The 24,072-nt window shown below is 45.5% G+C and overlaps 2 protein-coding genes across 7 annotated transcripts in view; one reads left to right on the top strand and one right to left on the bottom strand.

Moving 5' to 3' along the window:
• Positions 1-14,948, top strand: part of RHOJ (ras homolog family member J) — a 62,806-nt gene extending 47,858 nt beyond the window's left edge. Inside the window, exons 3-7 of one of the 6 annotated variants that reach the window (XR_011324627.1) lie at positions 3,634-3,798; positions 5,078-5,173; positions 6,364-6,556; positions 8,669-8,786; positions 12,416-14,948. Coding sequence is in view for 3 of the 6 variants with exons in the window: in XM_069783238.1 (XP_069639339.1) it covers positions 3,634-3,798; positions 5,078-5,173; positions 6,364-6,510 (408 nt within the window). In the remaining 3 variants the exon portion in view is untranslated. Of the gene's footprint in view, positions 1-3,633; positions 3,799-5,077; positions 5,174-6,363 lie in introns of all 6 variants that reach the window. The other 5 variants (XR_011324625.1, XR_011324626.1, XM_069783238.1 and 2 more) reach the window with 5 other exon arrangements.
• A 5,263-nt stretch (positions 14,949-20,211) lies between these two features.
• Positions 20,212-23,710, bottom strand: GPHB5 (glycoprotein hormone subunit beta 5). Its single transcript, XM_009929038.2, has 2 exons — positions 22,434-23,710; positions 20,212-20,535 (listed from the first exon to the last, which is right to left on the bottom strand). Exons 1-2 carry the CDS (start codon positions 22,764-22,766, stop codon positions 20,347-20,349), a joined length of 522 nt encoding a protein of 173 aa, XP_009927340.2. The 5' UTR covers positions 22,767-23,710; the 3' UTR covers positions 20,212-20,346.
• Positions 23,711-24,072: the final 362 nt, after the last annotated feature.

Below are 24,072 nucleotides of genomic sequence, written 5' to 3' on the forward strand. Positions count from 1 at the left end.
TTGAAATGATGATGCTTCCCACATGCTCAAGCTATAAGGACAGATCATCTGGGTTGTTTCCTCCCTCCTTCTCCTTGTGTTGTGTGGCTTTCCAAAGGCATCGGTGTGAAGTCATAGCCAAAAATAGCACTTGACATTACGATGCTATAAAACATATGCTAATGAAATAACAATTGGAAAATGTACTTCTGCAGCAGGACCCTCTGTCAGCCTGAAGGGAGAGCTGGCAGAGACCCCAGATCTGGGGTATCTGGTTTTCTGCATCCCTGGCACAAACAGTCCTAGGAGGAAAAAAAAAACAGTGGTCTTTTTTTCCCCAGGCTGGACTCAGGTGTGGAGTGCTTTAACAAGCTGACATGGCAGGGAGCGTACGTGAGGTCAGCATGGCAGCAACATAAAAAAAGGAAGTTTTGCTGTATTTTCTGGGCCTGAACACTGCAAGGGTAATGGCAGCAATAGAGCGGGGAGGGAGTAACACCAGTCAATGTATCTCAGCCCTGGCAAATCACAGGCAGGTAACTCAGCAAGGCCAGGTCTGGCTCTGGCATTTCAATGCTAAACCGGTGGCCAGGCAGTGTAACTGGGAAGCCTTGCGCTCCCTAAACAACAGGCAGCAAAATGCGAGCACAAGCTAGGAAAACAAATTAATGATCACCTACAGCCCAAGCCCGTGGGGACTCGTGTTCCTTCCCAAATGCCACTGTCACTAGCAGCACCTCTGGATATGCCCCATACCCATGTAAATGTCCAGTCCCTTTTTTACACTATTTATTTGCTTGACTTCAACCATCTCTGAATGAGAAAAGATCTCATAATGGTCCATTGCAAGGTTTTATAGCCTTCTTCTGGAGAGCAGGTACGAACAGAGATAGGGTCCTTGTCTGATGTGGTTTGGAGGCTTTTGCCAGCCCATAGACACAGGCATGTACAGGAGCCCAGACCAACTCTTACCCATGACATTAGTGCTTGTGCTTTAACACGTCCATGCAAGCTTCCACGTGCCCTGATGGGAGACGAGACCTCTGCTACGTGATGTGTGGCTGTCCCTCCTTACAATTTATATAATGCTCTGTGCTGCTAACACAAATCTGGAACGCTCCTCCTGAAAAAGGATTTTCTAGGGGCTCTGAAGGAACACGCAAAACAAAATTAAATGCACACTCCTGTAGCTGTCACCACCAGGCAGAGCACTCGTGGCTTTTAGTTTGTAATTTTAATGGTACAGTAAGTTCCAGCCCCTCTAAATATGCATGTCTAGAATATTGAAAGTGGTTATATTTAGCCAATCTCTTTCCAAAAAGCCTAAATGACGATTCCTCGAGGGCTTGCTGCCACCGCGTGGCTGTTTTAGGAGGCTGATTTGCAGCAATTAAACCGAAAACACAGAAGAGGCCTTTGCCAAGCACCTAGTATCAGCCCATGTTGACTGTGACATAAACACAATCTCAGATTTGATTTTTCTGGGTTAAAATAATGTCCCATAATCAGGTCAGGCCTTCCTATCCCACAGCATCCACATAAAATTCATCTGTCTCTATAACACCATTGCTCCCATCATCTTGGCATCCACTTTGCCTCTATTAACTCATCTGCTGGGAGCTGGGCATCATCTCCAGAGCCTCATATAAATCTCCTCCCACCAACTTTGCCTCTTCATTGCCTGTATCGCTGAAGTTCCCACAAAACCTCTGAGGTTTTTTTCCTGTCATTCCCCAGCCATGGAGAATCCACTCTTTCTTGGGGGCTGACATGTCCAAACACCTCCTTTAGTCTTGTAAATCCTCCTTCAGATCGATACTTTTTATGATACTGGAAAGACATAGGTCAGTTGACAAATACTCTGGCTTTACCCCAAATACTGTGGCTGTGGGGCTGGAGGTGGTAACTGGGAATTTACGCTTCCTGTTAAGTGGGTTTGGGACAATGAACATTCAGTTAGACAAAACCAAACATTTTGTTTGTTGTTTAGGATGTTTCTTTAAACTTCTTTTTAATGAGACAGAGCTAAATTTGGCCTCATACTTCCTTTCAGAATAAATAATTAAGTTTTTTTGTTTAGAAAAGGTTGGAGCAGACTGGTTTTACATAATCCATTAGTATTTTTCAGAAACTAGTGTCAATTCAGAAATAGTCTGTGTCATCTTATCACTGCATACTCAGTGAACAAAAGACTTCAGAAAGAAGATTTACCAGTCTCAACTCATAACTAAGCCCTCTCTTTTGTTGACCCAACCAAAGCAAGACAGAAGCAAGGCTGAATTAAGACACCATCTAATCTGGGCCCGCAGTGATATAGTCCTGCATCAGTTTCTCCTGCAGGACAGATAGCAACTTGCATCGCTCCTGCCCCTAATGTGGGTTTTCCCTACCTCAGATAAATGTTCTCAAGTCTAAGCAACAGTGCATGGACATCTTAACCCCCCACCACCACCACACCTTTTCATTGAGTTATTAACTATTTCAGTAGCTGCAAAGCAAAATTGCACCAGTTGAGTTTTCATACAGTTATAACCAAAAGCAACCATACTGCAGACATTTGAGGCTTGCCCAGAATGCATAAACTATAAACTGAAGACCTACGTCTCAGTCAGACTTGACAGCAACATGTATTATTATTTCCTACACTCCAGATATGTGTTCCTTTCCCCTTTTTTAACTCTGGACCCCTCAAAAAAGCCTTTAGAACAGGTGTATCCTCTCTAAAAGGATCTGTTCCATTGCACTGAAATTTTCTAACAGGTTTCATTGAAAAGTACCCACCAGGCACAGCTACATATGCTCTCACTATCAGGGAGAGCAAGTCAATCCTTTTCACGTGGCTTAAAAAACCTCTGCTCACTCTCAACATCTCAAGCCTGAAAACAGACCTAAATTATTCCTTGAAACTCAACTATCACAGCCAGCTCATGACATAACACAGCTGCGCTTTGAACTGTTTGAAAATTCACCTTCTTCACAACTAGCCCATAGAAAAAACATCTTTCCTTCCCCCATCCAGGGCCTGTGGAAACACCAAATCACCCCCAGTGATTTACCCAGCCACTGCAGGCTGGATTTGATCTGCTTTGTGCTTTCAAGATGAGTGTCTTCTGCTGACTGACACATTGCTGCGTACCATACATAACTGTGATGGCACCAAATAGCCTGGAGACCCTATTTATTGTATATGGTCATGTCTATAATGCCTACCAGGGAATAGAAAGCCCATAATATTAACAGAAAAGCCCATAGAGATGTGTGTCATCAGCAAATATTAGCTAATGGTGACAGTCAAATAATACTTCCCAGGATGGTATCACATTGTTGGAGGGCTGAGGCTGGTACACGCAGCCTCAAGATCAATTTTTATTACACCACCAGCGATGGCCACTGTTTAGCATTACCCTCTACACCAGCATCACCACAGATAATACACACACAAACAAAATGTGTTAGCTCTTTTGGGTAAAGACGCTGACAAAACAGCACCCCTGGCCCACGGGGGGTGATTTCCCCCTCAGCAGCTCCCCAGAGGTTATAACCGTTCATGAGCACGGAGGGACAGTGTTGAGTAGTTCATCAAGAGCCAACGTGATGCCCCCATCTGCAGTTATCCCCCACCCCGTAACACACTTGCTGTTTTCCCCCTGGCAGGAGGACTACAACCAGCTGAGACCCCTGTCCTACCCCAACACGGACGTGTTCTTGATCTGCTTCTCAGTGGTGAACCCCGCCTCGTACCACAACGTCCAGGAGGAGTGGGTGCCCGAGCTCAAAGTCTGCATGCCCAACGTGCCTTACGTCCTCATAGGAACACAGGTAATGCTTCTCCAGCCATCGCGGGGGTCTTCAGTGTGAGGGGGCTCCTACTCCACCTCAAGGGGGGCTGGAGGATGAGCTCTGTGGAAAGGTTTCCTATTGAACTTCTTATGTGAAATGCAGCCAGACTTTTCTGGAAAGTTAGAGGAAAGCTCAGGGACTGGGAATGGAAACCAACATGCAGATGTCCTATCACGCTAGTCAGGACTGGCAAAACTCATCCCATCTTTTTATTCAAACGTATGTTAATGTGGTGATGAGGCATAAATATCTATAGGGAGAAAAGGTTTCTGACAGGCCTTTAGTGAGGGGGAAAAAATTCATCAAAGTCTGCTGTTAGAAGCAGAAGCTAAATTTCAAACTAAATTTTAAAAATGGGAATAATTAACCAAATGACTTAGAGACATGGGAAGGAAATAGCCTCCCCCATGCTTTACATCAACATTGCAATTAGTGATTCACCGTCCTGCTTGTGTTATAGTGGATGTTAGACTAAACGATCAAACCACTGTATTTTGGCCTTAAAATGTATGAATCTATCAATCAAATAAAAATGCCTTAAACATCGGTTTGTTTCCAAGACAGAGTGGCTAGAGACTGTGAGAAGTAAGGATATGAGTCTGGAAAATGTCCGAACACTGGACAGTAACCTAAGCCAAGTTAGAAAAACAGATCAAATTCTGGTCAAAACCAAAATCTTCATGCCACAGGAAAGTCCAATCATTCAAACACTGGCTTTGTTTTCCACACTGGAATAATCTAAAACACTCATTTTAAAATAAAAGTATTACCCTTTGGAGCATACACGCTGAAAATGGATGAGTTTGAAATGCCAGAATGCTTCACTTTGATGTTTTCCATGGAAATAAAGGATTTTGTTTCAAGTCAGTCAGACTGAGCTGCATCTGTCTGGCCTGTCGGGGTGTTTTACGGGTGATGCAGCGCAGGGTTGCAGCAGCCTCCCCTTCCAAAGTGGCTCAGGCTTCCACTGACACCTTCCAAGACCCGTTGTGAGAGCCATTGTACTTTACTGTACCGCAGCTATCCGAGCTGTGACCCAATAACCCACCAGTGAGGACTGATTCATGTTAAACAGAAAGAAAAAACAAGGAGAGAAAAGGAAAATACATGTGCAATTCATCTCTGAAGAATCAGCTGAGGCTGGGAGGACAGATGCCCTTATGTGAGGACATGACTGTGGGTTTGTAAAGCTGTGAATATCTATCTCAAGAATTACACAAGGTGGTACTGAGCACCGGGTTTGTGTGTTTTCTGTTAGATTGATCTCCGGGATGATCCCAAAACTTTGGCTCGGCTGCTTTACATGAAGGAGAAACCACTCACCTACGAGCACGGAGTGAAGCTAGCAAAGGAGGTAATAGCTTTTTCTGAGGTTCGAGGAAATCGATTGATCACAGCTTTCCACTGGGTTTGTTTCATTCAGGGTGAACTCCTCCAGGGCGCTTCGGTTGGTCCCATCCAGAGATTAAAGCTTCTGTTCAAACAGGCTGGACCCAGACACAGGTTGTGGCTCCTGAGCCTGCTGTTCTTCTGCAATACCCAATTAAGCTCTAAGCAAAGCCGCAAGGTACAGAGGGCAGCAGGTGGCAAACAGACAGCAAACCAGGTTTTACTGCCTCTTTACCTCAGCCAAGTGTTTCTTGTTCAGGCTTCTGCCAGAAGGTGCGTGTAGCAAATCCTTCTCTACAGCATCTCCTTCCAAACTCATCCCTACCCCTTACAAAAGCACAGACAACTTGATTCTCACTTTGCCATTGTACTTCAAGCAGGAGAGAAGGAGCTCTCAAGGTTTCTGTGCTATTGTACCTTTCTCCTAGGAAGGCAGGGGGATAAAAGCGCTCCCCAAGCTGTGAAATGCAGGCAGCTAGACCCCAGCCATTTCCACTTCACATGCTGCAGGTGTTGCTACAGGCTCTGGCCCTCAAAGGCCAATGAAAGCATCCATTAGCAGAATACACTGAATAAGCAACAAGGTCACTGAATAAGCTGAGGCCGCTTTCCTAGGCTACTTTGTGTGTTTGTGTCATATCAGCACCCCGAGGAGACTCCCATCTCAAGATGATGCTTCCCAGTTCCCCCAGGTAGCAGCTCCCTGGTGTTGCAGGAGGCAGGACACAAGAGTGACAGGTCAGGGGAGAAGAGCCAAGTATATGAAGGGGTTCAGCTAACAACCCAGCGTCTTTTTGAAACCCTCCCCAGCTGCACAGACAGGAGCCCAAGCTCCTGGTCCAGCACTCAAACATGGGTGCAGCCCCCCTCCCTCTCTGGAGGGTGGTGCAGGGAATTCCTGCTCCCCATTAATCCCTCACGGTGAGGTACTGGTGGTGATGCCCATCCCTGCTCCCTCGCTCAGGATGACCACCTGGGCTTGCCCCTTAATAACATAGGCAGCCAGATACAAAGCAGAGCAAAGACCTGACCCCCTTTCTAAAGGTCTGGGCTTCCCTCTGTGGCAGGACACGTATGCACATAAAATGATGCTGGAACAGGGTCGCTCTGCCTCTCCCAGCAGAGAGTACTCACGTTTTCTCTCTTCTCTTTCAGATCGGAGCACAGTGCTATCTGGAGTGCTCAGCCCTCACGCAGAAAGGCCTTAAGACCGTCTTCGATGAAGCAATCCTGACCATTTTCCACCCCAAGAAGAAGAAGAAGCGTTGTGCAAAGTGCCACAGCTGCTGCACCCTTGTGTGAAGTCACTTGGAAAGAAAAACGAGATGAGTTCAATGAAACCAAGCAGGTTAGAAAGGCAATGAAGGTCACATGCAACTGAAATGGGGAACATGACCAGAAAGGGGTCCTTCTTACCCAAATATAGGAGCCCTCCGTTCTGTGAAACCTCCAAGCTGTATCACACTAGGCCAACTCATGTCTATGTGCTTTCCTAACCCTCCAGAGCTGTACGCAGCCTGTTCCTACTACTGCAGACTGCACTGAACCAACAGAAACCAGGATGCCTGCTCCTGCTTGACTCCTCACCTTAGGAATAAGGTGAAGGTGCCGTGTGGAAAAACAAAGAACTAAAGGTGGTAAAAGAAACAAGTGAAACTCCATTTGTGGCCTTAAGCAAGAATTGATCAAAATTAGGAATTTGCAGTACTTAGGAATTGAATCTGAACTGACTGAAAGCACATGGAGATCTGTAGAAATCTAACATGTAAGATATATACTATAGGTAGGATATACTTTTAAATTACTTTTCTTTTCTAAGACTCGCTAGTTCAGGATATACTTTAGTTTGTTCAGACCACGTGGAAGCAAAGGTGGAGTGATTCCAGTTTTTCACTTAATGGTGAAACTTCACAGCGTCAGGATGTTGCTGCACCCATGCTATCAAAATGGATCAACATTTACCTCCAGACTTAAGGAATGTTCTTACAACAAAAAAATGCAAATAACTGTATTTTTACAGGGGAATGTTCAGGCTGAGCCATGTTTCCATAAGCTGAGAAAGGAAGAACAGAGTTGTAGCATTAATGTACTGAAACAAAGAAATTCTGCCACCAAAGAATATTGCCCTAGACATGAAATAGCAGCACGGAAAAATCTCCCTTCCAAACTGAGAACATGAAGAGAGAGAGACATTGCCATGGCAACTGAAAATTTACCTTATAGATCAGCTGGATTTCTACATCTCACCCAGCAGCCAAAAATAGCAAAAACCAAAAAGCCAAAGGTCATACTCACTTCAAGTGCTTTAAGGTGGTCCAATTGCCTTAAGATTATTTTTTTCATGGGGTATCTCATGTAAAAACACTCACCAAAGTGGAGTTGGAAACATGTTGATTTATTGTAGCCTCCCTCCTCCCATTCACTACTTTCTTTGCTCCCATTTTTCCATCTTCATTGCTGTGAGTGCTGTTTTAAGTTGCAGCGTGGCTGCAGTCCTGGGGAGTGAACTTTCACACGAGTCGCAGATGATGGGCTACAGCAGACAGCACAGAGATGGGAATTCCAGACCTTAAGGGAAGGGAAGCTGCCTGTTAGCTCTCCTTGCTGTTGAAGAAAGCGTGCCTTTTCACTAAAGCCTCTCCAGGGAGCCTGTACTTTTGCATATCACAGCAACACAGATGCTCAGAGGTGAACTCAAAGGGCGTCTTGTTACTTGCATCTGCCTTCGGGTACCCTGGCAATGCCACGAGACTGTCTTGTAACGGATTTCATTCCCCAAGCAGAAAATCACAGTGCCAGCAAATATAGATTTGAAGACCTCTGCTGTAACTCCTCACAAAAGCAGTGTCTGCAGTCAGTGTTTCCAGAAGTGCTAGGCATAAGCAAGTAACAGCAGTGCACCCTCGCAGCCCAGGGACACGTGCCCTGCACCCCCCCGTACCCCACTCCAGGGGACTGCCAGCCCGCTCCTCTTCAGAAGCACAGCAGCATGGCTGAGTACACACATGCAACCAGAAAAACTCATGATTAGTGGTGAATTATAGGCCTGGTGTTACTCAGAGCCATTAGGGACTTCAGCAGGACTCTAGGAACTGCACCCTTGGGCAGAGAAGGGAACAAGCACGATGCAGTGCCCAGTCCTGCAGTCACGGAGGCTTATGGATCCGAGCTCCTCCTTTAGCATAAATTCAGTTTACCATGGACGCCTACAGAAACCAGCTCTGACATCCCAAAAAGTTTCCAGGTAGAAATCAACAGTTCTCTCTGATAAAAGCAATCAAATTCGAGGCAAACGCCCTGTTGCTGTTACCCAGCCGGCTTTCACCCACCACCTCTTTCCCGCTGCACACAAGCATGGATGAAAACGAAGTTGTGCTAAATCAAAGACAGACAAAAGGAAGATTTCTTCACTGCTGGCATTCTTTGCTCATATTTTATATTTGGTTTTATTATGTCCCAGACATTTGCTTCACATGGACTGGCCGATAAAGCACAGCTCAGAGGGAGGACAGTGCTGAAGCCCGGTGAAGGAGTTCATGTCGTGCCGCAGAGGCTGTGCTGCTGTCCCCGGGCGAGCAGTGAGTATTCGCACATCTGGGACACCGGCAATCAGCTGAACTATAATGTGTAAAGAGTATTAGGGGAGTACGAGGAAAACTAGGAGCGGATTAAATAAAGAAATATTTAGGTAATGTTTGTTGGCTTACAACATGACTGGAAGGCCACTGAAACAAACGAACAAAAAGCTTTCAACAGATTTCAGAGAAAATTAGACCTTCACTGTGCTGCCATTTACTTCAGTGGAAATAAAATCGGATGATTACTTAGTTTTAGCTCACGTAGGTTGCTGTAGAGCGCTAGCCTATATACAAGTCTCTGGTTAAAGTAAGTGAAGTCTGTTTTAGCTGAAGCGCAGTGCAAACACTCAGGTTGGAGCTGCCAGATATTCTTAGAGCTTCACAAAATACACAGGAAATAGAAAACCAGACTGACAGCTGAGCTTATCATAAAATAATGAGCACACTGGAAAAGTGCAGTATAGCATTCCCGGCATGCCTCAGAGAAAGCCACAAATAATAAAATGATATTTTTGTGTGCCACCACGTATCAGGGGTGTCTATTAATACTAATGGGATGGCATAGGATAGGCATATAAAATCATAAATCAAATAGGAAGTTGTGGCATTAACATAAATGCAGTGGTTTGAGGAAAATTAACTAAAAAATATATGGTGATGTAGAAGCTAAAATGCTACTGTCCTAATGTATTCAACTGCAGCACCTTGCACAAATCATTGCATAGCAGCAAAAGCAGATAGAAAATTATTCATATGCATACAAAAAATGTTAAGACTAACCAGGGTTTTATCTGCACTTACAAAACCAAGGACATCACATTTGTGAGGCAGTAAAATTTCAAGTTTTTCAAGCTGATTGTGTCCAAAATTTGACAACTGGGAGCTGCAAGGGAGGGTGGTCACAATCCACTGAGAAATGGCCTCTGCACTCCATTTGTTTTTAATTTCTCTTCCAACAAAAATAAATGTTTTAAAAATAGCCATGGTTAATGCAGGTCCCATAAACATTATTCCTGTGTTAGGTTATGTACACACACTTATCCATGCAATGTGGCACTTACTCAAGGATCTGCCCTGTTACAGTATTATTTTGGGGAGGCAGGAATAGCACAGGCCAATAGGCTTTAAAAAGGGATTGTAGGCAGATGTAAGGAGAGTCATTGATTATCTGGCAAGTCATACCTAATACCTTTTCTAAAAGCCAGCAGATGGTGTGTGAACAGGCAGCAAAGCTTATTTTCAGAAATATCAAAACACCAGACACAGCGCAAGCACAGGCATAAGGCAACAGATACAAACTTCGAGTTATTTTCGAGGACCATTAGTAACAAGAGAGGAAAATCAATAAAGGATTGCCGGGTGAAAGGAGATGGGGTTTCTCACTGTAAGATGAGCTAGAAATCAGACCCCAATTTCACCTTCAAAGGAACGCGGTTAGGAGAGTCGTAAAGGCTATAGACCATCCCAGGAACCTATTTGACAATGTCCTCTTAATGCAACTGACGTCAAAACCTTTCCTGACAGAGCTGCTTTTGCTAATATTCTGCTATCATTTCAAAAGCTCTCACAGCTTACAAGAAATCTGCTAGATCCTGTAAAACCCATCTCCTTTGGCCTCTTCTGAAACCTTAATGTTCTACGAGGAGTTGTTAACCTGCAGTTGTAGTTTCAGAGTTCCCAAAGGGTTTTCATGCAAACTCCTGCAAGGACACATTAGAGATATTAGGTATTAGAGAGATATCTCAAGACATTACAGAGTTGTTATCACATTAAAACAACCCACAGATGCCTCTGCCCTTCAGAGTGCTGCTAAAACACCAGGCCAGTGGAACTGGGGCAATCCTGTGCTATATCACCACTTCCAGCAGGACCTGAAGGAGGTCCCACAAAGACTCCCACAGTTTGTCCTGTGCCTCCGAGAGCTCAGAAAAGTTGAGGAGAATGCAGAAACAAGGCTCTAACACCACACGGGTCCATCCAGGAGCATTTGTTCAACCGAGTATAAGAAGTCCCAGGTACATATATCCTCCAGGAGCGGTGGGGAGAAGTTCTCAAGATGACCTCCCCCTGGTTGTCCTACATACCAAATGCTCCCAGACCTTCTCTCTCTGCCCTGTAAATATCTACTGTTACAGTAGTATGTAGCTTATGAAGAACAAACAACTACAAGCTCTTGCCTCGCATTGCCTTGAATTCAGCATGATGTGAATCTTTCCCTCGATTTCCACACATGCTGGTCCTGATGCAAATCTTCTTCTTGCTGGTGGGAACTGCAGAATTCACTCCGAGTCCAGCATGACAATCAAAACAATCATTTCAGCAGCTGTCATTAATCTTTCTCACCTTTTTTCTCTTTCAAAGCACTGCTTCAGTTCAAAATAAACATAGAATTAAATATAGCGCTGCATCTTAGTATGCAATAAAGTTATTCCAAATTCTTTTATTAAGGGGCCAGATTTTTGCAGTCTTCCTCATACTGAAGAGCATCTTACTTCACAAGAAATTGTCTCTAACCTCTTCATGTCTCATTCAATCCCAATGATACCGTTCCTGTAAATAAGGGAGGCTGATTTATGGCCATTGGTGACCTGCCCTGGTAGTTAATGTAGAAGAAAACCTCTTCTAGCAGCTCTAGTGCTCTAGTGGCCTGTGTTCCCCAAAAAGCAGTGATTTCCCATTCCCCACACACTGTACAAATCACCTGGTATTCTGTCATGCTCAGCACCACACTCTCTTTGGTATCTGCCATCTCTAAGGAACCAAGAAATGAGTTGGGAAAGGAGACAAGCCTTGGGCATGCTGCTACACAAACCAAGCAGGACTCCCCCAGGAACAATGGCTGCAACGCAACTCTAGGCAAGTGGCTAAAAACCCACCCCAAGGGTGGGAAAATCACTGTAGCAAACAGAGAGCAACAGGGAACAAACATTTCCCTACCGGTGACTGTCTGTTGACAAGGATGCATGGGCTTCACTTCCCATTGACAGCAAGCTGTCAAGATCCCATCCAAGATATTGTCCCAAGACTCCAGAGACCCAATTTGAGAACCCTTTACGGGAGCTTGGAAAAGGTTGCAGAAGTTCTTGCAAACAATTTCTGTTGCTGCCTCCCCTCATCACACCCAGCTTCATACACAGCAAGTGATGCAGTAGCTAATTACACAAATGATATGTGTCTAGCAGATGTATTTTCACCATGCAAGCTGCCATGTCCTCAGAAAAATGTCCCTCTAATTCAGACATGAAAGATGCACATTTGCTAACATAGCTTGCTTACAGTCCGTGACCTTTTCTGTAGCTTTTTTTCCCAAGTGGCACAGCAAATACTTCTTGATTCACCATACTGAAACTTCATCTGAATTAAAAATAAATTGCAATGGCATCAATCTGTCTCAAGCCAGGCTTGTTTAAAAGCACATTTGTCTTCTCCAGCAAAGCAATCAGCATATGCTCATGTTGGCCCAGGAACCATTTGTTCAATAAACTGGTAGAATGCAGGAATCTGGCTGTACATGCCTTTCTCCCTGTATTTTCCTTTTCCCTGAAAAGGATTTGTAATGTGTTTTATCCTATATAAAAAAAAAAAAAAATCTGGAAATAACAGCATTTTCTTGGTTCACAACTCTATAGGACTGGAGGAGCATCTGCTGCGACAGGAGGTGAGCATGGAGTGACCTACGTCAGATAACTTCTAGACACATTTGAGCTCTGTGTAAAAATGAAGACAAATCACTACTATAAATGTTTATTTTCCTCTTAGTGAATAAAGACCCTCTGAAAGCAGGAAAAAGCCTCCCACTGATTTCGGTAGTGGCTTGTGATCTCAGCTGTCTTCACGTATCAAAACAAAACACGAATAGAAATAATTTTGCATTGAAAAATTGGGACAAAAACACTGATTGGAAGTAATGAATGCAATAGAATAGCATCTACACTTCTGCTTTGGGGGAGAGCTGCAAAATCAGGGCCCAGAGCCACAATTAGTCTGTTTGATCCTAAAACTTAAATTTAATTTTAAGATGTTAAGGGGATGCCCATAACTAGGATGAAAAAAAAAAACTTTATATTCTTTTCTTTGTTTCAGTTAAAACTTTCAGAAACATATAAACAACAATCTATTTTTCCTGGGCAGTTCGAGGAAGCCCACCAGAATAGCAAAAAGAGTCAGAACCTCATTGTAAGAGGAAAATAAGCTCACAAACCCATATACCACAGAGCAACAAGCAAAAAACATATGAATTGCTGTCAATGGTGAAAAATAACTTTAACTTTGAAAACACGTTAATAAAAATAGCTTTGAGCATGCTCCCCACCCCCTTCCAGAATGTGCAGACCGTAATGCAGTGTTTGGCTGCTGCTTCTAACTTTAATTTTAGGGTGGGATTTTCAAAGGTGCTGTATGTTGGCTTCATTTCAATTCTCATGAAGACAATGGAAAATTTCAATGGGGTCCACACATGACTAATGTGGAAAGCATTTGAAAGTCTTTACGTTTCCTCCTTTTCTGCCCTTTATTGTGGCTGACCAAGCTTTGAGCACACAGATACGCTGAGCCAGGTCCAAGAATCTTTTATACCTTTTGGCTGCTGGTTGTGGACTCCCGAAAGAAGTTAGGCATCTGGAGACTTTGCTGATCTGATCTTTAGCTTGAGCTTTGGAGACGGATTTGTAACTCCTCGTTTCAATCACTACTGAGGCTGAGGATGAAAATGATTACATTAACAGTGTAATATTCAAGACAAATGGGTATCTTTGCTGAGTTTGACACTGCACTCATTGCTGTCACTTAATTTCATCTCATCCAATTCAGGATGCCAGATTTAATTTTGCATTTGGCTTTGCCAAAGATCAGTTTGAGCTCTCGCTCATGCCAACTCTGGTGAATTTTGACTTTGATTGGAGGTTAATGAATTCCGAGTAAACAGTTGTCACCAGTCTACAGTTTCCAGATCTTCCAACAGAGCAGTTATTTGTACTGATAACATGTAGAAATTTTTGTCTAATGTCTGTCAAAGTAGTTTGGGTGTAAGCTATATCCATAGTATGACTGTCATATCGTGTCTCCCAACACTTTTCCCCAAAATAGGCAGCTGCTCTAACTGCATTACAGAACTGGCAGGCACTGAACTGCCTTGTCAGTATGGAGTAAATGAGCTGAAACTTTCCCCAAACTTGTAAATAGTAATTCATTAATAAGCAATAACATAAAGCTGCGTGAGAGGGGAAAGACACTGGCAAGGTCTTCTTCCCCCATGAGCAGAAGTGATCCAAGGTGGTGAGCCCAGGTTGCCAGATGGGAAACGCTACAGAGCAAGGCATGGCACGGTGTCCGTGCTGTCCCAGCAAGTTATGGCGCAAGAGCTCGGAGGTCCCTCCCTGGAGTCACACCAGGATACCTGGGGCTCAGCAGCACCTTGAGACTGGCAGGGCTTCAAAGAAGGCTGCGGAGAGGAGCAGGGAGATGGACGTGAACTGTCCTCTAGTGCAAGGACAACTGAATCCAGTTTAACCTGTTATGATGTTGATGCACTTGTCAAACACAAGCATTTCACTGCAAAGAGATTCTCTGCTCCTCTGAGAACACAAAGACCAGAAAATTTCTTTCCTTTCTTTTTGCGTAGTGCTTCAGCAATACTTCAAAGTAGCAGTGCAACAAGTTATTCTAACTGAGTTTGTGAAGCAGATGTAATGACCTCAGCACAGATCAGGACCTAACACATCATCAGTCAGTTCTTAGCAAGTTAAGAAAAAGTCATTTACTTTATTTGATGCGAGCAGCTGAATTTTTCTCTCTTAAAAGTTGCTGTGTGCAATATCGCTGGAGCATGGGGCTGGTAAAACCAAAGGATAAGTATTAAAACATTATGTCTGACTTACTTGTGAGTGGTATATCTTTTTTCAAAGATTAACCTTCAGAATTCATGTCAAAGCAATAAAATTTCAAACCAAGGAAATTCAGTTTTCCAGCAATTATGTTTTGCATAGTTTAAAAATCATGTAAGCAGTATTAGTTTCCTATTTACAGCACATGATTCTGTACTTTTTTGCTTATCCTCTTTTAAACATGTAATTATTGTATATTGTAACTGCACATTAATATCGTCTATTGTACATAGTTTATTTTAACAAAATAAATGTGTTACTAAGTATTTTGATAGCATCATTTTGAGAAGGTGTGGTGCTGTGTTTCTTTTCCTAGATGCTAATCCCATATACATTGTGGGACATTACAGGGAGGAAAAACACATACTAACACATAGGGCTGCTTTTGGATGGTCCTGGAACTGCCTGCACCTTCCAGTGCCACCTGCAGAAAGTCAAACAGGAGGTGATTCCCACAGAGATTTGCTCATCTCAGGCATGTTCCTCTTGGGAAACTGCTGCTTTACCAAATTCTCTGCAGCTTGGAAACATGGGAAGGTGGAGATGTGGGACCTGTAGGTCTGGCTTCGTGCTGGCACTCAGCTTTCAGCTCACTCCGGTCCCAGGGTATCCCTTAGTGACTGGCTTGGAGATATTTAGTCTCCCATCTTCCACCAATATTAAGGTGGTTGGTTGAATGCTCTTTTAGATAGAACTTCTTTTCTTTTTTTTTTATTTTAATAAGGTGTTCTTGGCACCACTGTCTGTGGTCTCCACTGTGATATCATAGCATCATAAGAGGACGTTTTTTCCTCCCTGAAGTGAATATTCAAAGTGTTTTGGAGAGAAGGCAGCATGCAGCAGCCTTGCAGGCACTGGAGCTCTCTTGGTGAAGCAGCTAGGAAAAGCGTTAGCCCGAGCACTAAGAGTTTTGAGGGGAGTTTGTTACTCCCTGATAAACCTAACACATGGACAGCAAAACCCTCCAACAAACCCTTACTGATGGCAAAGAAGATGATGAGCTGTGTAACCTTCAGCCCAGCAGACAGGGCAGGGAAAGTCAGGAGAGAAAATTAAATGCTGAAGGGGCTGAAGAAGTTACATGAGGAAAGACAGCCCTTAAATGCTGGACTGAAATCAAGAATATGACTGGGTCCAGTCTTCCAGGGATTCAATGTGGAGATGTGAGTCTTTTTTTTAAAAAAAGTAAAAACTGAAATGGGAAAAAAATAAGATAGTGCCTTTGTTACCCAGCTTTTCATTACCACTGGTTTGAAGACCAGAAGCAATCCCATTGGCCAGCTAGTCTGGTCTTCAAATTAAGACTATAAATCCCACCATTCCTGAACAACATCCTTAACACTGATTGGGCCAAAGCAACTTTTGCCAGAGAAAGGCTCTTATCATGCTCCTGCAGCTTGTGAACCTCAGCAGGCTTAACCAGCTCTTGCCTGGGGCACCCACTCACAGAGCAAAGACAAAGGGTGGCAAGGTCTATTCCTAACAAAAAGGCACTGCAGCCCAAATCCCTGGCTGCTCTAAACGGATACATCCCCAGAGAAGCCAGGACAATTCAAGAGGGCACAGCATGCAGCCTGGAATATATTTCATTTACCTGCCCCTGGAGGAAGCTGGTATTAGTCCCCAGACTTTCCACAGCCAGACTGTCTGGGAACAAGCAGCGTGGAGGATAATAACAAGGTGCCAAATGCATCCTCCAGAGCAGAAACTTCCTAAACTGCTGCCCACTAAAGCTGGGTGGATATAGCCAGGGAAAGATACCTCTGTAGAGCCGTGATGCTTTCATATTTCCCTGAGGATCCACTGCTGGCTACTGTCAGCAGCAGGATATCGGGCGAGACAGCCCCTTGCTCCGAACCAGGGCGGGGGTTCCTATGTTTTCATGTGAGTACAATGAGAGCAGGAGGGAGCTGCCTGTCCCGTCCCCCAAAGAGAAATCCAGTCAGTGCAGGAAACACGCATCCGGGGAGGCTTCCTGCCCTCCCTCTTGCTGAAACTCAGGTTTGAAGCTGGGGTAAAATATACTGATTTCTGACATGGTCGGTTTGGCTGGGCACACCAACTGCAGCACGGGAATGAGGGGAGCTGAACTTCAAGACCCAGTGGGCTTTTGTAACCTTCATATAATAAGAAAGTATTGTGAAAAATCAAAGCACTGCATGACTGTGGCTATTGCTGTTCAGGTTACAAGCCCGACAGCAAACCTGAGAAGCTGAGTGCTGTGCAGGATACAGATACGACTCATCACAAGGGACCTTACAGCCTATACGCTCCAAAACACACCGGCGGGGGAAAAATAAGCTATATCATCACTCCTAGAGTCCAGAAGGGAAACTGAGGCACAAAGAAATCCGCTGATTTGCCTCTCCTCACCTGGCATGTTTGTAATGGAGCCAAGAGCCAAGTACGGCCCCCAAGTTGCACGGTCATGTCTTCTCCGTATCTGCACATTCCCCTTCCTGAGCAGGCAGATGCAGCCATTTCCCTTCTTGCAGAAAGCCTTTCACTGCAGCAGGTATTTCAAGCTGGGGCTGCAGAACTGTGAATGGTTCAACAGCGAGGTTTTGCAAAGGAGCTTCTCTCTTGCTCCCTGCTTTGCAAGTACAATTCTCCCAGGGAAATCAAGTTCCCCTTATACACATAGAGCAAAATTTCTTTCCCTTGCTTTTTGGCAGTGAAAGTCATGCCAGATTAAATGTGCAGTGGCAAATGACACTTTTAAGAAGTCCACGTTGCAGTCTGTGAGGATTTTTGTCTGGTGCTGGTGGTCGGTGTCCAGGTAAAGGGGACAGCTGATGTGCTACAAAAAACCAGTAGGGGTTTTCATGGGAGAGATAATATGTGAGATGTGACAGCATCTGTGACAAACAGTCCTTGCAAACTTATGCACTGAAGACAGAAGGGCTGTTTAACTGCTTTGGACAAGTGTGGTGGTGAGATTTAAATCTGTAGCTTTAGAGAGCATTGAAATGCCCCCAAGGTGATGAAGGTGGCCTGGGAAGGGGCTTCTCATGTTCTGAAAATTGTGGGCTGTATTGACTGCCTGCAAATTCTGAGCAGGTCATACCATCTGAGCTGCAGCATAAAGGATGTGAAAGCCAAAAGATCTGGTCACAAGTATCAAAATTGGTGGGAATTTAACAGAACGAAGACCACGTAGTGTAATAACTTCTGGGAAAAAAGCCCCAGATTTGCAATTACCAGCAGCAGGAATGAAGCTGGCTCCTCAAAAGTCACTGTTGTGTGACCACTCGTGGGATCCCAGCAGAGCTGGACGAAGAGGGATGTGCATCAGTCAAATGGGTTGGTGGGCTCTGCTGCTGACTGTACTTTTGTCACCCACAGCAAATCCACAGCACCTCCATTCACTTTTACTCACCTCCTTAAAAGACCATCTAGAAGCGTTAGCTTGGTTTCAGTCAATACATCCTTCCCACTCTTCCTTTTCCGCCCCCCAGTCTGGCTGCTACTGCATTAGTCAAAACCCTCTTTCACACCCTGCAGTGTTTTCTTCTGAACACTTGCTGAGGTTTCTCCTGTCTCACCGTATCCGGGTACAGCCCGTATTTCCCGTTGGCTGCAAAGGAAGGAAGTTTGCCACTTTCTAACCCTACTTCTAACCCTGAGACTATAGCACAGCCGGATTCCGTGAGAGAAATCCAGCGAAGGAAATGACTTCACATCAGCATCAAGGAGATGTTTTGCAGGTGTTCACAGCTCTGGCAAAGAGCTTGTAGGAGCTTATACATATTCTACGTTGGGAAATCTCTACACATCAATAAAGAGGGACACATTGCTTTAAATTGCTTTCATACTACAATTTTGAGGTTTATTAAGGACACAAAATAATTTGCAGGTTTCCCATAATAGTTGTGATACCACTTAGAACAATAACAAGATCAGAGGGACTGTGAGATGCAATCTGAAACAAAACACAAGGTCTTTTTAAAGGGCAGTTAAACTCTCCATCAGCAGAAACCTGCTCCTGCTGCTGTTTGACACAGCAGTCTTTATTCAGAATTACAGAAGGCAGAGTGATAAAATCGCCTCCTTCCTACTCAACCACAGTGCAGCTTTTACAATTCCACAGACGGAAAAAAAAAAAAATGACAGCAACTAATAAATTACAAGTTAAATTAAATCTGTCTCAGTGAGGGCAGGACACTTGGGGAAGTTCCAACCATGCATCCCAGGAAATGAAGGCGACTGCATCCAGAAGACAAGACACTTAACTGGGGGGAAGGCAGGTGCAGATATTACTCTCGGCAGCAATTCTCTCCTAATGGCTATCCGAGAAGGTGTCTTTGTTTTGTAAGCTCCTGTGAGCCTCTCCCACTTGGCAAATCTTCCTACTTTCACATAATTTCCCATTTTGTTCAGGGGAGAAATAAGGGACGAACGTGGATCTGTCCTCCTGCAGGTGGGAATCAGAGGACAAAGGCACTTCTGTGGCCGTGGTCACCGGGGAGGTGTTGCAGCAGCTCCCAGATGTCCCCTAGTTTGTACATAATGAGTCTGAGGAGGTGTGAACCATCCTTTGGCATGTCTGCTCTCTTTCCCGTCCTGGGCTTGTCTCACCCACGTTGGCCACATTACTGGCCACCCCACAGCTTTCCTGCGAGCACAGCTGGCTGCCCCCCAGCTCTGTGCGCATCCTCGGAGGAGCAGGTCTCCGCAGAGCCCAGCAGTGCAGGGAAGTGTGGGAACACCCTTTGTGGCCTCCTCTTTCCCACCACCTCAGCCAGGGGCTCGCTGAAACCAAACCACGATCCTCGTGTTTTGGCCTCGTCCCTCTAACTCTGGAAATTGTCAGGAGAGACTCCTTGGGCTCTGCAGAGTCTCGCTGTTTCTACGTGAAGTCAGTTCCCCTCCTATCCCTGGACAAAAGCAGATGGGAAGATACGCACTTTTGGTTTTACAGATTTAATGCGTTTCTCTCTCTTTTTCAAGGAACTGTCTCTTGTGAGGCAAGATTTTTTTTTCAACAAAATAGCTCCAGTTAAGCAAATCACTGAACTACGTGCTGAACTACGTGCTTAACTGTAAAAGTCCACTGATATTAAGCAAAACACTTAATCATGAGCTTATGTACTTTGCTGAGTCAGGGCTGAGTATGCATTCACCCTAATTTCAAGGTAGCAATTTGGATACCCATTTCCATTTCACTGGCCTTAGGCCTTTTCTTTGACTGTTATTCCTGATAGACCTCAGGGTAAGAACTATGGTGGGGGTGAGGTGGCAGAAATGTTGGCAATTGCATTTACATTACTGGGAAGGAACTAAAACCCGACATGAACAAAGAGACTGTTACAGAGGCAGTAATGCCTCTGTGGCCTGTTTCCACCCCTCAGTGACTTGTTGAGCCCATGTGCACTTTGTGCATGAAGAAAGGTCACACAGTGTGCAAAGCCTGTAAGGAAGGGAAACTGCATCATTTTTTTCTACCACAGGATTTACTATTGTAAGGCTGTGTACTACTTTTCTACAGCACTAATGCTTTGAACAGTATGAGGAGAGGGGATTAAGCCTCATCTGCCCGGAAAAGTCAATGATTAGGAGCAATACAGGATGAGATCAAATTCTGGACTGACTTACACCCTCTGTAATGCTGGAGGTACCAGGGGTGTGAAGCCAGGGAAGAATTTGGCCCCTCCTCAGCTGACCTGGGAAAGGAGAGCTCAGGCAGTCTCGCATTCGGTCGTGGCAGTGGAGCAGATGTCGCAGTCGCAGCGGATGGCCATCGGGTAGGTGTAGAAGGGATCCACGTCAGGGGCACACTTGGGCAGCTTCACCGTCATCATCTTGGTCTCATTGTAGGTGCAAACACGGTGGTAAGACTCGATGTAAGGCGGTTCCAGCACCGGTTTCTGGAGGGGGAGAGAAATGCTGGCCTCAGGCAAGAAGCAAGACAAACATCTGGAGTCCCAGTTTCCACAAGGGCATTTAGTGTAAATAGGGGAGCCACTGGATCAGGTGGAAGGGGCCATGGAAATAATTTTTAGGTTACATCCTTCAACACCTGCCTCTTGGAGCCCTGCCATGGAAGGGGGTGGGTGTATGTGCGTGTTTCTGTTTGTTTAAAGCATAAAGCTCCAATTAAAGCTGCTTGACGGAAGACAAAAGCCCATCCAAAAAGCTGGTTTTCAGCAGAACACTAGTGTTTCGACCAAACACATGTTTGCCAAAAGCAGCTGCTTTCTTCCAAAAGGATTGATTTTCCATCAAAGAAAATGGATTCTGCTGGAAACCCTTCCATGTGCACGAGCTGCCTAGGAGCAGAGGTGCATCCAGGTGCCAAACGGCTGGGTTTTTTTCTCAGCCAGACCAGTCTTCCCAGTTAGGCTGCATGTTCTACAAAGCCCAAAGGATACACACCATGGGAGATGCACTCGACACAGCGGCCAGTATAGAATTCTGCAGTTCCTCATGGGAAAAACAGCTTGGCCAGAGACCTCAGCCATCAGGAGACAATGGGAGCCTGAAGGCCCTGAAACCCACACTCCCACGTGGTATCGCAGTGGCATTGCTTTCTCTGAAAATGGAGCTTTTCCTCAACAGGGACACCCATTTTCCAAAGACTCCAAGAAGGGGCAGTGCAATCAGGAATGGGAGCCCACTGTCATCCTCTCCCTTCCACAGATAGGAAACAGCGTAAGGTAACACAGCCAGGAGACATTTTAATTCTTTCTTTCTTTCTTTCCCTCTGTGCTGTGTAAAGCCTGCTCTGGGAACCGAGAATGATGGCATGGAAAAGAACAGATGCAACGTTTCAGCAAGAAGATATCCAGACTCCCTCCCTCTTACTAACCCCCCCCCCATCCAAGTATATCACGGTGCTTTCTAGAAGCTGTTGAGCCTACAAACAGATGCATTCAGCTTAACTACATCCCAGTGGTATTGCAGTACAGTGAGAGATTCTGCAATGTGTGTGCTGTCAGAGGAGCTCGGGGGTGGAGGGAACTGGGTGACAAGTGGTCCCTCGAAGGAACATTATCCCAACGGGTAAATCTGGCCACCAGCGGCCATTCCCCTCATCCCACCCAGCAGCGAAAGAGGGCAGTCAGAGCTGGCACACAGCCCCTGGCTCCTCCTCTGGTCACTTACACAGAGCCCTTGTTTTCATTTGGACAAAATCCCCCTGGAGTCACTCGAGGCTTCCCTGAATAAATTAAACTGGGATTGGCCCCTTGAGACTTCCAGTGGCAGAAAGGCAGAGAGCCAGAAACTTGTTCTCTGAAGTGTGTGTAGATGTACTTATGCTCTTTCTTTCTCCCCCTGTACATCCCCAAAACATAACTACTTCATATTTATACAGGGCTGTGACTTAAAACAGGACCAAATTAGAAACAGAAATCATCTTTGGGATTTGCTTTTTGGAACAAAATATATTACCCATCAATTGGGAGCTCCATCTTAATCTCAAAGGAATTTTCTCCAGTAAAGTAATAAAGGCCTCCTCTCCTTAAGTGTTCAGGCTGTAAGAGGCTTTCAAATTGCATAATGAGTATTACATAAGTGCTTCATTAATATCAGCACATGATGTGCATCCCCCTTTGAGGCAGCGGGTGGAGGGAGGGAACAACCAACAGCAAACGCTGCTGGCAGCGGTAGCGAGGGGGTCGTGGGGCTGGTCCCAGCCCTTGCCTGTTTAGTAGCTAGCTGCAAGCTATTTAATGGTTGGTGGGTTTCCTTCGAGGGCTTTTCTTGAGGCGGGGGGGGAAGCAGCACCCCGGGATGTGGGTGCCAGCCCCAGGCGCAGCCTCACCTCCCAGGTCTCGCAGCGTCCCCAGCACACGTCCGTCGTCACCCGCAGCCCCCTGCAACCGGGTTTCTTGGCCAGGAAGGTGAACTCACGCACGGCACAGCCGACGAAGGTCCGCAGGTCGATGGCGGAGGTCTTGAGCGTGCAGACACAGCTGGCCAGCAGCAGGAGAAGCAGAGAGCCCAGGATCGCGCCGTGGAGCTTCATGCTGAGGCAGAAGGGAGAGAAGCGGAGGGCTAGGAGAGCCAGCACGGTCCAGGAGGCAAGAAGTGCAAGCGCACAGGCTCGGGTCGAGCTGGGACAGCCCTTCCTCCCCTCAGACACACTGTTCCTCATCCTCACTCAGCCCAAGAGAAGACGGGGAGATGCACAAATGAGGGGTCACCCGCTCCCAGAATTGGAAAGTCTCAGTAAAAAGAAAGCAGCAGCGTGCAGATTTTCCTGCAGAGCAGTGCGGTTTGCCTGGAATAGATAAAGCCACCAGCCAGTGCCTCAGACCCACTGAAATCTCCTTATTGCAAGTTTATTTTGCAGCATGTGCCTTCCTACCATCCCATGTGGGTTGCCCTAAGCTTGCACCAGGCCAATGCCACATAGGCCTTGGGTTGTTCTCTCAGTGCACACACACGTTGTTGGCTGAAGTCCCTGACAGTCCTGGCCCCGGCAGGGTCAGTCTGGAAGGACTCTGTCTCTCTGTCGGGCACATCTATGGGAGGTGGCAGGTTCCCTGCTTTGCTGCATGGGGGGGGAAGGCAGCACAGCTGCAGCTCCACATATTCAGCAAGGTTAGGTCTGCATATAACCCCAGCATTTTGACCCGGGCACTTAATTCTGGATTTATCCCACTTCCCTTTTAGCCTGTTAGGAGCCAAGCATCCCTGAATTTGTGCTATTATCCCAGCACCTCCCAAAACTGTTATTGGGATTGCCGTTACCAATACCCCGAGCACTGGACCGGCTGCAGCCAGAGAGGCTGGTTGTTCCTCTGGCTCACACTGCCCTACCAGCCAGCTCAGACCCAACCACGGCTGCTAAGCCAGTGAACAGAGCTGGTTAGGCAAGGGGGGACGTGGCCAAGGTGAGCAGAGGAGGCTTGAACTCCTCACACCTTCTGAGCAGCCCAGCATCAGCCAAGTCCCTCTGATCCTTGCTGCCTTTCTGTCTCAGTGAAGAGCCTCTATGGAAAAACTTTCTCTGTCAAAAAAAAGAGAGTTGGAAAGTAGCTCTAAACCACAAGATCCATTTTATACTTCATATACTTGCATTGCATTTAAAAATGTCCACCTAGAAACCCCAGACTTTACACTTAATTTTGAGAAAGTTGGCTCCTACATGGGGCATACAGATTTGGGTGCCTTGGCCTGTGTCCTCAGCTGGATAGACTTAAGTGAAATGAGCTTGGCTTGCCTTTTGCCTGACTGGTGCTTGAGCTTCTAGGCTCCTGTTAAACCAAATGTTTTCAATTTGCTACATCAGAGTTTTAGATCAGCACATGAAGTTTACTTCATATATGTCACCATGCATACACTATAGTCTTACATGTGATTAAATGAGTGTATGCTTATATATAAGCTTCAACAGGGTAAAAAAATGCTAAAATTCCTTATTTTTTAAAGCAGATATTTGAGAGCAAAAGAGACAA

This window comes from Haliaeetus albicilla, chromosome 5 (genome assembly GCF_947461875.1).
Source record: "Haliaeetus albicilla chromosome 5, bHalAlb1.1, whole genome shotgun sequence".
Classification (NCBI taxonomy): Eukaryota; Metazoa; Chordata; class Aves; order Accipitriformes; family Accipitridae; genus Haliaeetus; species Haliaeetus albicilla.

What these genes read in the sequence shown, in the direction of transcription:
- GPHB5 (XM_009929038.2), bottom strand. Translation starts at nt 22,766, where the DNA reads ATGAGGAACAGTGTGTCTGAGGGGAGGAAGGGCTGTCCCAGCTCGACC. An exon ending in GACGCTGCGAGACCTGGGAG is followed by an intron (nt 20,536 to 22,433) that starts GTGAGGCTGCGC and finishes CTCCCCCTCCAG; the next exon opens with AAACCGGTGCTGGAACCGCC.